The 15,097-nt window shown below is 44.2% G+C and overlaps 1 protein-coding gene across 3 annotated transcripts; it reads right to left on the reverse strand.

Annotated features, from left to right (window-relative positions):
- Window positions 1-2,551: 2,551 nt before the first annotated feature.
- On the reverse strand, window positions 2,552-13,291 carry DXO (decapping exoribonuclease). Of its 3 annotated transcripts, none has more exons than XM_070936638.1 (7): window positions 13,147-13,291; window positions 11,486-11,714; window positions 10,122-10,351; window positions 8,728-8,947; window positions 6,650-6,785; window positions 4,176-4,270; window positions 2,552-2,945 (listed from the first exon to the last, which is right to left on the reverse strand). In XM_070936638.1, the coding sequence occupies exons 1-7, from the start codon at window positions 13,289-13,291 to the stop codon at window positions 2,816-2,818; spliced, it is 1,185 nt and encodes a 394-aa protein (XP_070792739.1). In that variant the 3' UTR covers window positions 2,552-2,815. The 3 variants fall into 3 exon arrangements, with proteins under 3 accessions (XP_070792739.1, XP_070792738.1, XP_070792736.1); XM_070936637.1 differs by having other exon boundaries at window positions 11,486-11,880; window positions 13,147-13,235; XM_070936635.1 differs by lacking the exon at window positions 13,147-13,291 and adding an exon at window positions 13,059-13,117 and having other exon boundaries at window positions 11,486-11,880.
- Between the last annotated feature and the right edge of the window lie 1,806 nt (window positions 13,292-15,097).

The raw sequence follows: 15,097 nt of genomic DNA on the forward strand, positions 1-15,097 counted from the left end.
GCAGAGTTGGTCGTCTGTCTTCATGTATGAGCCGTGGTGGCGCAGTAGTTAGAGTGCCGTACTGCAGGCTAGTTCTGTTGGCTGCCTGCAATTTTGCAGTTCAAATCTCACCAGGCTCAAGGTTGACTCAGCCAACCTTGAGTAAAGCACTGTGAAGCAGTATATAAGTCTTAAGTGCTATTGCTAGTAAAGCTGAGGTCCCACAACCTGTAGGACATGGCCCACTACTGAGAAGTTTACAACTGGGCTGCAGCGAGTGCGCGCACACACACATCCTCGTTTGCGCGAGCAGGGACTAAACACCTGTTCACGCACTCCATTTGCGTGAACGGCAGGCACGCTGTTTATGGAATTGTTGCGCATACGTGTGCCTGCCAGCCACTTGCATGAACCAACGCCTCCCCCACACCCCCCGGCTGGTCCGCAAAGCCCAAAACGTTGGGCAACTCTGCAGTAAAGGATGTGGCCCTAATAGGTTGAACGCCTCTTTCGTTGGACAGAAAGATATTCCACCTTCTCTCTAGTTCTTTATGCTGATATATACCAAGGAGCATAGAACGCTGTTACCTTCCCATCGAATTGGTACCTATTTATCTACCTTTATTTGCGTGCTTTCGAACTGCTAGGTGGGCAGGAGCTGGAGCTAATAACGGGAGGTCACCCCATTGTGCAATGCACAGGTCTTGAACCTAGGCTGTCGGCTTTCCAGCCGACAAGCTCAGCATCTTTAACCGCTGAGCCATCGCTCATATACAGTATCATATACAGCAATATATTAATTAAAAATCCAATTCATTCCAGTAGAAAAGAATATCTGTAGCTGAGGGTTCAACTGTGGCGTTCCTGGCACTCTGAAGTTGGTTGCTTGCAGATGTTTCATTACCCAACTAGGCAACGCCATCAGTGCTACCGTATTTCCCCGAAAATAAGACCCTGTCTTATATTTTTTTGAACCCTGAAATAAGCGCTGGCCTTATTGCCATGCACTCAAAAGGCTGATTGGGCTTATTATCAGGGGAGGTCTTATTCTGGGGGAAAGGGTAGTGGGTGTAGGGTTTACTGCCTGTTTATGTACAGTAACTTGCCCTGCCAGGGTTGGTGAAAGTGTGATTTTCTCCTTGGTAGTTCCTTGATTAGGGCATTGTTTTCTGCTTGTTTGTCTGGTGTTAATCTCTGCTTATCTTTGTACGGATTGCTGGAAAGGATGTGTTCTGGTCTTTTTTGTTTCCTTCTCATGTTTTTTTATCCCTCTCTATTGAATGGTCATAAATATATGTCTACTTGTCTACTGATGGCTGATCCAATTCTGTAGAGATTCTCAGTCATCCAGGTCATGGTTGTCCCAAAGGTGCTTTTTGAGGAGGCAACTGGACTTTGTTTTTTCTTTTGAAGACATTTTGCTTCTCATCCAAGAAGCTTCTTCAGCTCTGACAGGATAGTGGGGAATGGAAGGGTTTATATGCCTTAGACAGCTGGTCATTTGCATCCTTTTAAAGGGTCAGTGAAGCACTTGGAAGGTTTATCTGTGTCCTCGGGGTCACCTTACTAGGAACCAGCACTACTCAGATGACCCTGAGGACACAGATAAACCTCGAGGTGGCCTCAGCGTCTCTCTAAAAAGGATGCAAATGACCAGCTATCTGCAAGGAATATAAATCCTTCCATTCCCCTCCATCCAGTCAGAGCTGAAGAAGCTTCTTGGATGAGAAGCAAAACGTCTTCAAAAAGAAAAAGCAAGGAAGTCCAGTTGCCTCCTGAAAAAGCACCTTTGGGACTGGTCTAATTCATACATTATTGTTAAATATGATCCAATTATGGATCGTATTATGCTAAAGATAATGTGTGTCCCAAATTAGCCATAACTGGCTGAGACACATCCAGAGCTCATCCATTCTCAAACCATCTTACTTGACTTCAAGTAGGCTTCAATTGTTTTGGTCCGCCAGCAGCCTGCGGAGCTGGCAGCAGAGTCGGACAGTGAGGAGGCTGGGGAGGAACATGGGCCAGTCCTGGAGTCTGAGGAAGGCTCGGATGAGGGCTCTGCACTGGAGGCAGAGATGGGGCCAGGGCCATCTGGGAGTTATGCCTGGACTCTGGAGCCTCCAGAGTCGGACATCAGAGAGGCAGAGGAACAGAAGGAGCCTGTTCCTAGTGCGTGCATGCGCAGAGCTGCCAGAAGGCAAGAACAGTCAAAACAAAAGGGATGACTCAGGAGTAAGGCCTGGAGGTGATTGGCCCCTCCCGTAAGGCTTAAAAGAGGAGCAAAGGCACATGGGCCCTTTGCAGGAAAGCAACACTGTTAATTCTGTTCCCATTCGGCATCTCTGTTTGAATCTGGACTCCGTGTGGCTTTGCCAAGTAGGTCTTTGGCAGCGTGTCAAGGGAGATAAAGGTTGGTGATTATCCCGAAGGACTTCTCCCGAAGGACTTTTTGCAACTAATTGGGACTCAGCTGTGAATGAACGTAATTCACAGCTGTTGCAATAAAAGAGGTTTTTAATGACTCAGGAAGCCTCGGACACAACATCAATCAACAAAAGGACACTCATAGTTCATGACACTCTTGCTCCTTCATTGTTTGTAAACCACAAATGACATGCTGCAGAAGCACATATAGGAAACAATGCACAAGCAGTTGGTTTTTTTCCCTTCCTTTGTTATCACAGCAATGCCATCAGCCCGTCTTCCCGTTCTCCAAGTGGCAGGTAACTGGCTTCTTGATGCCTGTTTTCTTCCATCATCCACCTTGGCCCGCAAGATGCAGTAGCATCTTGATCCAAAAACCAGCTTCGCTTCCAGTGCATCAGTCTGGAAGTCATGACGTGGGGGACTTCTCTGCACTCAAAGCCTCCACGTACCAATCAGGCAGGAAACGGTATTGAGAATCCTGATGCACTGTGTAGGAAACCGGGTGCCCTGGGTTCCAAGCAAAGAGATGAACCAACCTGGAAAAAGAGGAAAGAAGAAGCAAACTTTTGATATCAGGGCAGCAAACGTTCAGTTCCCTGAGAAATAATTCTCATCGTCCATCACCATGGTTGCAGAATCTAGAATTGCTGGTCTCTCTCTTTTCATGATCAGCTTTGTACACTGATATTGCTGATATCGTCTACTTTGTTTCCCTGAAAATAGAACCTACCTCAAAAATAAGCCTGATTTTTAAGCGTGCCTAAGTGACTAAGACGCTGAGCTTTTCGATCAAAAGGTAGGCAGTTCAGCAGTTCGAATCCCTAGTGCCGCGTGACGGGGTGAGCTCCCGTTATTTGTCTCAGCTTCTGCCAACCTAGCAGTTCAAAAGCACGTAAAAAATGCAAGTAGAAAAATAGGGGCCACCTTTGGTGGGAAGGTAACAGCGTTCTGTGCGCCTTTGGCGTTTAGTCATGCCGGCCACATGACCACGGAGATGTCTTCGGACAGTGCTGGCTCTTTGGCTTTGAAATGGAGATGAGCACCGCCCCCTAGAGTCGGGAACAACTAGCACATATGTGTGAGGGGAACTTTTACCTTTAATATAAGCCCTACCCACCCACCCCCAATAAGCCCTAGTGAAGGGGGATTTCTGTGGTCAGCACAGGTGGCGGCAAGCACATGCAGGCCAACAGTGTCATGCAGGCAGAGGCAGGGGGAGGCACGTGATCTGGATGCACTGCAGAAGCCACGGGAAAGCCAAGAGTGGACTGGAGTAGGCAGCCGGCCACGGGAGGCTCGTCTCTCGGCTTGCCTGCGTGGCGCGTTGGGATCGCCTGCCTTCTGCCTCCGTCTGCTGCTTGGACAGGGAATCAACTCACCTGTGCTGTGCGGGCTGCACAGCCCCAGAGTGCTCCGACCAAGGGACCTGCGGGCTGAAGCTGCTGCCGGATACCGTCAGTCTGTGCGTGCTTGCTGCCTTTTGTGTGCACGCTGCGGGATGAGGCGCCCAGCTGGGCTGATCATCCTGAATCGTGTTTCCCCAAAGTAAGTCCTAGTGCTTATTTTGGAGCCCCCAAAAAATATAAGATTGGGTCTTATTTTTGGGGAAACACGATAGCATCCCTTGTCATTGGCCACACCAGTTGTGGTTGCTGGGAGTTACCATTTAGCAACTTCCAGAGGCCCTCCGGCTCCATTTCTTGATCTAGTCAACTGGTGAATGAACATGGCTTCCTGCCAGGTGTGTCAAAACGACGACTACTCACTTTGGATTGTCTTCCGTCACCACGGTCTTCAAAAACGCTAAAAAAGCAGCACAGAAATTCATGCACACAGCTGGCTTCCAACAGCCTCGATCGTCCTGTCAGAGTAGGGAAGAAATTGTAACTTAGAAATAAGTGGGGCTTTTGTTTTTATTATTATTATTATTATTATTATTATTATTATTATTATTATTATTATTATTATTATTATTATTATTATTATTATTATTTCTATATTGCCCTTCTCGTGAAGGACTCAGGGTGGTGTACAGCCTGATTAAAAGCACAAAGACAGACAAAATTTAAAAAATAATTAAAATTATTAAATAATTGGCTCAATAATAAAACCCCCAAATTTAAAATCCCACATTTAAAACCAATTAAAATCTTTACATTGATAGCCCGGCCTGGCGGAACAACAAGGTTTTGAGGGCACAGCAAAATACACGGAGATCAGAGATTTTACACATTTCTGGGGGCAGTTCATTCCAAAGGGCAGGGGCTCCCACAGAGAAGGCCCTCCCCCTGGGTGTTGCCAGCCGACATAATTTGGCCGATGGCACCCTGAGGAGACAAGCCAAGTCAATGGGGAAACTAGATTCGTTTTTTGACATCTCCTTGGTCAGGAGAGCAATGATAGTTTCTGTTTAGACCAGCATTTCTCACCCTTGACCACTTGAAGATTTTATTTATTTATTGGTTCGATTTATATGCCGCCCTTCTCTGGAGACTCAGGGTGGCTTACAATGCGTTAAGCAATAGCCTTCATACTTTTCTATATACCTGCTTAGTAGGGCTTTAGGCCCCCACAAGCAGTGTTCTTTTTTATACAAAGTCAGCTTACTGCCCTCACAATCCGGGTCCTCATTTTACCTACCTCGAAAGGATGGAAGGCTGAGTCAACCTTGAGCCTGGTGAGATTTGAACTTGCAGTAATTGCAGGCAGCTGGTGCTACTTAACAGCACTTTAGTCTGCTGCGCCACCAAGGCTCTTTAGATGTGTGGACTTCAAGTCCAAGAATTCCCCAGCCAGCATGGTTGGCTGGGGAATTGAAGTCCACACATCCTAAAGTTGCCAAGATGGAAAAACACCGGTTTAGACCACCTGGAGGAGTTTTGAGTAACCCACTTCATAAGAGACACTCTTAACTTTTACATCTACAGATAAAATTAGAGGAGAAGGATAGCCTGAAAAGAAAGGGGCTGGAGAAACCCTACGTTCTAGTCCTGCCTGAGGCACAAAAGTGGGTTGTGTAACTTTGGGTCAGTATCTTTCTCTCAGGCCCAACCCAACTGACAAGGTTGTTGTTATGGGGAAAACTGGAAGAAGAAACGTTAGGTAAGTTTGCCACTTGAGTTATTTATAAAAAAAATTAATAAAGATGGGATATGAATAAATAAAATGGATCAAATGGGAGAATTCCACACTGGAGGTGGCTGCTAGATTTATGACAGACTCCCCCTCCCCTCACTTTGCTCTCTATCTATCCTTTGTTTTGGTTATCATATCTTATTTATTTGTTGTATTTCTTTGCCATTGCTTAATTTATTGTCCTATTATGTTACTTCTCTCTACACGGCTTTTCACTTTTCTCCTTTTTACTATTGTAAGCCACATAAAATAGCCCCACAGCGAGATAGGAAAGAAAGAAAGAAAGAAAGAAAGAAAGAAAGAAAGAAAGAAAGAAAGAAAGAAAGAAAGACAGACAGACAGAAAGAAAGAAAGAAAGAAAGAAAAAGAAAGAAAGAAAGAAAGAAAGAAAGAAAGAAAGAAAGAAAGGGAAAGAAAGAAAGAAAGAAAACAAGAACAATGGGAAAAAGGCATGACAAGGAACAAAATCCAATAAGAACACAACACAACAAAACCGCAAAGATATATCCAGCATTTTAAAGATGTTTAGTAGAATCAATGTCAGCTGCATCAGAGAAGCCTATAGGTAGTCCTCAAATTACGACTGTAATTGATCCCAGAATTTCTGTTGCTAATTTGTTAAATGAGCTTTGCCCCAGTTTACGACTTTTCTTACCACATTTGTTAAGTGAATCACTGCAGTTGATAAATTAAGTAACACGGTTAAGTGAATCTGGCTTCCCCACTGTCTTTGCTTGTCAAAAGGTCAAAAAAGGGGATCCCATGACCCCAGGACACTGCTATCGTCATAAATATGAAAGAGTTATCAAGCATCCGAAGGTAAATCACATGACCATGAGGATGCTGCAACGGTCGTTAAGTGTGAAAAATGGTCACAAGTCAATCTTTTTAGGGCTGTTGTAATTTCGAACGGTCACCAAATGAAAAACGTTGTAAGTCGAGGGCTACCTGTATAAGCTTGTATCGGGCAACTTGTAATTCAGGGGTGTGCAAGACTTGTAAGAAAAAAAGCAGTGTGGCTTTTTGACCTTGTGGCTGCAGCCGCCATCTTGGTATTTTGGATCCTGTGGATTCGAGGGTGTCTCTTTCCCAAGGTTAAACTTACCCGAATGAGTTTGAATATTTTCATAGTCTCAAAAGTTTCCAGCCCCACAACTGAGCCATCGGGCCCTCGATAGCCTGCCACAATCCGGGACACCCCTGGAAGAAAAGACTGGGCCCACCACTTGATTATCTTGTGCCTGAAAAGAAAAGAAGGCAGATGATTGTTAATGAACGTATATCTGCATTTAAATGAACCCCATCCAGTAAACTGAAAAGTGCTTTGTTTCCTTGGAAAGTGAGCCAAAGAATCGATTAATCATGGTTTAATTTTGGAAAAATAAACCACAATTTGGAACTACAGTCTTTTGTTGGCTACAGGATAGTCCTCGACGTACGAGCACAATGGAGCTCAGAATTTATGTCACTAAGGGAGAAATTCGTTAAGTGTTAAGTGTTGACCCATTTTACGACTGTTCTTGCCACATTTGTTAAGTGAATCGCTGCACTTGTTAAATTAGTATCGTGGTTGTTAAGGAAACCCGGTTTCCCCATGGACTTTGCTTGTCAGGAGGTCGACAAAGGGGATCACATGACTCTGGGACACCGCAACCGTCATAACTGTGAGTCAGTTGCCAAGCCTCTGAATATAAGTCACATGACCATGGGGGAGTGCTGCAACGGTCGTAAGTGTGAAAAATGGTCATAAGGCACTTTTTCCGCTGTATCTTTGAACGGTCACTAAACGAACTGTTGTAAATCGGGGACAATCTATGGTTGTTGGTTTAAAACCACGTGAACTGGCTGCTCCTTCCAACAGAACAAGATTTCTCTTTCCTAATCTGCCATAATCCAAACATTTTTGCAGTTCATCTCTCATTGTCTCCTATTAGTGTATGTCATGGAATTGCACAGCAAATGTGAAGTCAGAGACGCTGACACAAATATGTGGTTTTATATAAATAAATATGTTTTAAACTGCTTAGAGAGGGCCATAAAGCACTGTGAAGCGGTACATACTGTTAAGTCTAAGTGCTATTGCTATTTTACATCAATATGTACAGCAGACATGATAGTCGGGATCATAGAGCATACAGGGCACTCGGAAGAAAAAGGCGGGAAAATCGGGAAACTCCCCCTCCACACCCACAGCAACCAATCACAGTGCAGATTGCCTCAGGCAGGAGCCAGCGCTTTCCAACCAATCAAACACAACTGTGTTTTTGGCTCACTGCATAACTCCCCCCCTCCCGCCCCCGCTCCCGCTATTAAATTTAAATATTTTAACAATATTAGACTATTCTCTGGGCGATGCAATTTGGGTCACCAGTTTAGGGAACTCTGGCACAAACATCCTAAAGGTAAAGGTTCCCCTCGCACGTATGTGCCAGTCGTTCCCGACTCTAGGGGACGATGCTCATCTCCGTTTCAAAGCCAAAGAGCCAGCACTGTCCAAAGACGTCTCCATGATCATGTGGTGGTCATGACTAAATGCCAAAGGCGCACAGAACGCTGTTACCTTCCCACCAAAGGGGGTCCCTATTTTTCTACTTGCATTTTTTACGTGCTTTCAAACTGCTAGGTTGGCCGAAGCTGGGACAAGTAACGGGAGTTCACCCTGTTACACGGCACTAGGGATTCGAACCGCTGAACTGCCAACCTTTTGATCGACAAGCTCAGCGTCTTAACCACTGAGCCACTGCATCCCTTACAAACACCTTAGGACATGGCATACAGGTAGTCCTCGCTCAGTGACCATTTGAGGTTATGGCAGCTGAGCAAGGTCTAGGAAACCACTCATCTCCTCCCTACTGATTCAGATCCCAAGGAGCCAACCAGAACAACTATTCCGACAGATGTTCCCACTGTCTATGGGTCTACTGCGGAAGATTTGAGCTGCATGCAACTCTATTTCCACTGGCAGTAGTCCATCTTGCTTCCTTCTCATTGCCAAACTCAAGCTCCGGACTTTGCCTCTGTTTTTCTAGGCTTGCCATTTTGTGCCAATTGCCACTTTCCTCCCCCAGCCTAGGAGCCAGCAGAGAAGGGATAGCTGTGTGATAGGTCTAGCTGGGGAGTAAAAAAAGGGGGACAGGCGCAAGCATCAAGAAGGAAACACAATTTTGACTCCTCCTTCCTTACCTGTAGAAATTTCTCCTCTGAGCAGGGCTGTGCATGACTTTGCTAGTCTTCAGCTCCACGTAGCAACCAGGTGGCTGTGGTGAAGGGCTCCGAGGATCAGTGCAATCTACCTCTCCAGAGAAGAGAAGTGAGTGACTTCCCAGGCGGGACCGAATCACTGTGCAGAAAGCTTCATTTGTGTTCACTACTCCAGTTGGATCAGGAATCCCATCGGGAGTATCTGAAGAAGAAGGAGAAGAAGGTTCACTTCCTGGAAGTTACCTAAGGTCATTCCTTCAAGAAGCTGAACAGGCAATTGTCCACTTACTCCCGCAATTGGAACTGGAATTTCTGTCATGAGTCAGACGTGATTTTAGAACCATTTTTATGATGTCGTTAAACAAATCATCATGGTTATTAAGTGAACCCCATGGTCGTAAGTGCAAACTTATTCTTTTGGATAGTTTTTGCTCGAAACTTGCAAAAAAACTTGCAAATTAGGATCACATGATCACAAGGCACCATTATCGATTGTAAATATGAGCCAGATGCCAAAACCCCAAATTGCAATCGTGTGAACATAGGGTTGGTAGGATGGGGCCAGAAGTGCAAGGACCAATCATAAGTGTGAAGACCAGACTGTCATCAGTGCAACTAATGAACCCAACAAAAGCAGGCACTTTCAGGAACTTTGAAATCCCAAAAGCAAAACTTTATTGAATACATCATTTCGGCACTGAAGAAAGCAAAATCAGCTCTAACTTTTCCTACGCAATGCTGTGTGGTTAAAGAATAGCTTTCTCCCCTCCTCCCATTGGACAAGTCACATTGTCCAGTTATGAATCATTCTTTTGTTTTAAGAACAGTTCATGTCTTGGCCGACACCTGTAGAAGTGTCCTTGGTGGGTGCTTGGCTCTCACGGATGAAATCTGGAGCCTTCGTATTCCATCTTCCCCTGCCCTCCCCCCCAGTTCTTTGGCAAGTTGAAAAGCAATGACATTCACAGGAAGCATAAGCGAATTCAGTCTTGTCACAGACGTTTTCAGTAGCTGTTGTAACTTTGAACCATCACTAAATAGATGGGCACAAGTCAAGGACCGCCTGTAGCGTCAAATAAACATTACATTGCATCATTGCAGCCATTCAGTCAAACATTAGCTGGATTAACTGATTAATATCCATTTCCACAGAAAGTGTCTCACGGTTTCTCCCAGATTTTTATTTTTCTGAGTTTGGCTACTACAGACAAACATGGCCCTCCTCCTACATTGCCTGCATCATTCCCAATAATTCAAACACTCTGAAAAAGTCAGCAGCCACCAGCTCAGTTCAGGAATTGAGGGGAAAAAAATTAAGCATCGTCCCTAAAGACCTAGCTTTCAATTCACAGCTGGGAGCTCTCCAGAAACCTTACCAGCACACATATATTGCTCAAATTTATATCCCATATATGTGAGCTCCTTTAGCATTTCTGAGCGCTGCTCCCGTTCTCTGCGGGCGGCCTCCGTTTCAAACTCGCTAATGTACGAAGTCCCACGGAAGAGAGTGACAGCCAGCAACCATCCCTCCCGACTCTCGTATGGGGTGGTCAGCACTTTGGTAAGATGCCCCCTCCAAGTCACAAAGTCAGCATTCAGGAGCTTTCTGCAGAGGAGAGGGAGAGAGAAAGGGAGAGAGAGAAAGAAAAAGAGAGAGAAAGAGAAAAGGGAAAAGGAAAAGGAGAAGAGAGAAAGGGAAGAAAGAGAGAGAGAAAGAAAGAAAAGAGAAATTATGATTAACCAACCAATGAAACTAGGTCTGTGTAAATCCCAGTAGAACCAAAGCAAGGTAACTATTTTGGGGTATGCCTTCGAGTCAGTGTTCACCTCTAATGATTGCCTAAACTAGTCCTTACAATTTTATTGACAAGATTTTTGAAAGCACCATATTTTTTGGACTATAAGACGTACTTTTTTGTCTCCCAAAAGGGGGTGAAAATGTCTGTGTGTCTTTTAGACCGATTATTGCCGAAGCCCCGTCCACCCACCAGCCATTTTTTTGCCTCTGCACGCCCCATTTTCGGGCTTTTTTTCAGCCCGTTTTTGAATCTTTTTTCAGCCCGTTTTTGAGGCTTTTTTCGGCCCATTTTCAAGGCTTATTTTGGCCCATTTTCTAGGCTTTCTGGCAAATTTTTAAGAAAAAAATGGGCCGAAAAAAGCAAAAAAAAAAAAAAACAGGCCAAAAAAAAGCCTCAAAAATGAGCTGAAAAAAGCCAAAAAAATGGGCCAAAAAAAAGGCTGAAAAAGGCCCCAAAATGGGGGCGCACAGAGGCCAAAAACTTTTTTTCTTGATTTCCTCTTCTAAATTTAGGTGCGTCTTATAGTCAGGTGTGTCTTATAGTCCGAAAAATACGGTAGTTTGCCCTTGAAATGTCTCTGAATATTAGTAGCTCGGATTGGTAGTTATGTTGTTGGTTTGAGCTCAGACCTTGGCGATTTGGTTGCCAACGTTTCAGTTCCCATTCGAGGAGACATCTTTGGTGCGCTTTGGATTGTGCTTGTCTTGGGGAACACTGGCCTTTAAATACCTTTCTGAGTCCTGGTTGGATTTCGGGTTCTGAGGTTGGCTGGCTGTAGTTGCTGAGTCATAGTCCTTCGTTTTAATAACAACACCAGCACTAATTTACATCACATGGACGGTACTTAAAACCAAAACACGGTACCTGTACAAGAAGAGACTTTCAGCCTTGCAACTGATTAAAACACTCTCTGGCCAGCACTTCCTCTAACTCTTTCTCACCCTTTGTCCTCAGTCTGTAACTGCTTCCGGTTCTCCACAATCCATTGCAGCAGATGGTCCAGGCCTTCACGGACGCTGTCATCTCGCTGTACGTAGCGGTCGCGGTAGCCATCGCGCAAGTCAAATCCAGGGGAGGGGCCTTCGGCAGGGGGAGGAACATAGTAGCGCATCTGACGGGCATCTCCATGGAAGCACCGCTTGGCATCTAGGGAAAAGCGTCCCATTTCAGCTGGACGCCGGTAAAAGGGAAAAGGGGCGTCATACAGAGGGGGAGCAACCGGCAAAGTAAGGGGCGCCTTGGAATCGCTCCTTGGATTCTTGACTTTGGATTCATCCTCGTGATCCTCTTGGTTGAAAGACCTGGAACTGGCTGTGTGCTTCATAAGGGTTTGTGTCTAATAATAAAAAGAATGAGCATGAAACTTCTGCCTTCAGAATATCACACCTGAGAAATTGTCCTCGCTTAGTGCACCTCTGCGTTTAAGGCTAAGATGGAAAATGTCTGTAGCGATTCTCAGTCATCCAGGTCAAGGTTGTCCCAAAGGTGCTTTTTTTAGGAGGCAACTGGACTTTCTTGTTTTTTTTTCTTTGAAGACGTTTCGCTTCTCATCCGAGAAGCTTCTTCAGCTCTGACTGGATCCTACCCCATCAAGTCAGAGCTGAAGAAGCTTCTCGGATGAGAAGCAAAACATCTTCAAAAAGAAAAAGCAAGGAAGTCCAATTGCCTCCTGAAAAATAGCACCTTTGGAACAACTAAGACAGAAAGGAACTTTTAAAACTCTAACCCAATATTTGACATTACAAGTAGTCCTCGATGTACAACAGTTCGTTTAGTGACCGTTCAAAGTTACAGCGGCACTGGAAAAAGTGACTTATGACCGTTTTTCACATTTACAACCGTTGCGGTATTCCCACGGTCATGTGATCAAAAATTCAGGTGCTCAGCAACTGACTCATATTTATGATAGTTGCAGCGTGTGTGTCTTTGTGTGTGTTGTCATCATCTTTTGCTACCTTCGGACATGTAAAAGTCAAAGGAGGAGCCTGTAGTACAGTGGACTAAAGCACTGTTATTAACATTTGCTGCTTGCAATTACTGCAAGTTCAAATCTCCCCAGGCTCAAGGTTGACTCAGCCTTCCATCCTTTTAAAGGTAGGTGAAATGAGGACCCAGATTGTGGGGGCAATAAGGTGACTTTCTATAAATATACAAAAGTATGAAGGCTATTGCTTAGCGCATTGTAAGCCGCCCTGAGTCTCCGGAGAAGGGTAGCATATAAATTAAAGCAAAAATAATAATAATAATGGGGAAGTCAGATTCACTTAACAACCAGGTTACTAACTTAATAAATACAATGATTCATGTAACAACTGCGGCAAGAAGAAAGGTCATAAAATGGGGCAAAATTAACTTAACAAATGTCTCGCCTAGCAATAGAAATGGGTTCAATTGTGGTCGTAAGTCGAGGACTACCTGTAAAACAAAGTTGGGGGAAAAAACCCAAAGTCCTGGCTCCTAAATCACCCCCCCCAGGAGAGTTTAAGAGCTGACCTCTGCCCTTTGCCCTCTGACCTGGCCTTGGATTCCGATCACGATCATCAGAAACAAGGGAAATCCCAACGGAGCCTTCCCTGTTCCTTCTTCCGAATTCCCCGCTTACCTGCCGTGACGTCACTGCCGAGCGCCGGGAATGCCTGCAGCCTCGTAGGGGTCGCACGCCTAACGTTCAACCACCACACAAGCCCAGTCGGAGCGGCTGGTTTTCGGATCCAAAAACAAAGCCCAATTTCGCTTATTTGCATCATCTAAGTTGCATCATCAAAGGGCGCCAGTTAGCAGAGAAAGCCCTGCCTTTCTTTTTTTTTTCAGAGTCAATTGCAATTTAAATGTAGAGCCACTAGATGGCAGTCGAAGCCTGCTTTCTCTTTCCGGCGCCTTTAAGGTTTCCTGCAGTTCCTCAATTTCGGCCCTTTTAAAATGCGTGAATCTCAAGTCACAAAATTTCCCAGCCAGTGGAATTCTGGGAGTTGTAGTTTAGACTTCTTAAAGGGGCCAAGGTTGGAAAACACTAGTTAACTACTAGACCTTCCTAATTTGGTGGCTTTTGCTTCTGTTCTGCAATCCCAGCCTGGGGGATAATGGGAATTGTAGTGTGAGACATTTGGAGGACATGGGGAAAGTATTTTAGGCAAATTCCCATGGACCCTGTTCTGATCCTTTTTGGAAGGTGTTGAAAATTGTATTCATGTCAATGCAGTTAATTATTGGGAGGGACGGTTAGAGTATTATTAAATTCATATTATGTTTTTTTAAAACTACTGTTTTGTATTAGTATATATTTTTGAGCATAGTCAGTCTTGTCTGATTTTACGCTAATTCAGTGGTATAAGTTAGATTGGGTAGTTGAAAAATCATTTTGGAAGAATGAAGTGTTTTTTAGCAGTCCATCTGGAAGATCCAGTGAGTCAGACAGAGTTGCTTCCCCTTCATTTAAAAAAAAAGTAAACATTTTTAAAAATCTGAAGTAGTTGGTTTTTCATATGCAATAAACTTAGACCTCACATTAATTTTTTGGTCAAAAACAGAGATGCATCAAAATAGAAGAAAGTGGTGGCTGTCTATGCTTTTGAAAGTCAGTCACTCATGGAATAGAAAAAGCAACTTTCTTTTGTTTCAGATGTGGTCCCCTCCAGCCTGCTCAGAAGAAAGAAAGTTGATTGCTGATACAACATTAGACTATTGTCACTGGAGACTCGTTTAAGCAGCGTTGCTTAGCTTTGAGAACTCTCTAGAGTGGAAAGGAAGAGTAAAGTAGCAGGGGACACAAAACCGCTTCTTCGCTGGCTAGACATTTCAAGACCAAGGACACAGAAAGAAGGTTGTAGTCTAACAATTCAGAAACATACATCACTTGATTTTTGAGTTTTTGCCAAAAGCAAAAGGTAAATGTGCACATAATGTAAATTTTCATTTTAAGTCTTGTTTCAGCATCAATGAGATGCTACTATCACCCAAACTTTCATAAAACAATTCTGATCGTGGGGGGAAAAAACAACCCTAATCACCAGGAAATTGCTACATATATCAGATTTAGACATCAGAAATCTGCATGATCACCATAGGGGGGCAATCTTGGCCCCATCTCAGGGCCATCCATATCTTTCCAGCCCAGTGTCTGTCTTTCCTATAAGTCTAAAATCATTGCTTTCCAACCTCAGCAACTTTAAGTTGGGTGGACTTCAACTCCCAGAATTCTCCAACCAGTATCCTAAAATTGCTGGGGTTGAAAAAGACTGATTTAGATCAGGGATCTTCAACCTTGGCAACTTTACGACTTGTGGACTTCAACTCCCAGAATCCTCAGCCAGGATGCGCTGGCTGAGGAATTCTGGGAGTTGAAGCCCACAAGTCGTAAAGTTGCCAAGGTTGGAGACCCCTGATCTAAATCAGTGTTTCTTAAACTCTTTTCGAAGGACCTCAGAAGTCTCTCTGGGGTCTGCAAAATTTAAAATAAAAAATTGCCAGATACTGAAGACATTTGCAAAAATTTTAGCGTCACTTATTATTTTCAACTGTTAAAAAATAGTTTTTTCACGAAAAATATGTATATT

This window comes from Pituophis catenifer, unplaced genomic scaffold, assembly GCF_029215685.1.
Source record: "Pituophis catenifer annectens isolate HBS135680 unplaced genomic scaffold, rPitCat1.0.hap2 SCAF_2, whole genome shotgun sequence".
In the NCBI taxonomy this organism is placed as follows: Eukaryota; Metazoa; Chordata; class Lepidosauria; order Squamata; family Colubridae; genus Pituophis; species Pituophis catenifer.

Bases quoted from the DNA above. Each gene is read 5' to 3' on its own strand.
- DXO (XM_070936635.1), bottom strand. From the start codon at position 13,085: ATGATCGTGATCGGAATCCAAGGCCAG. The intron at 11,881-13,058 runs GTCAGAGGGCAA...TTTTATTATTAG, and splicing joins TGATCGGAATCCAAGGCCAG to ACACAAACCCTTATGAAGCA. The intron at 2,946-4,175 runs GTGAGTAGTCGT...CTCTTTTTCCAG, and splicing joins GTGACGGAAGACAATCCAAA to GTTGGTTCATCTCTTTGCTT.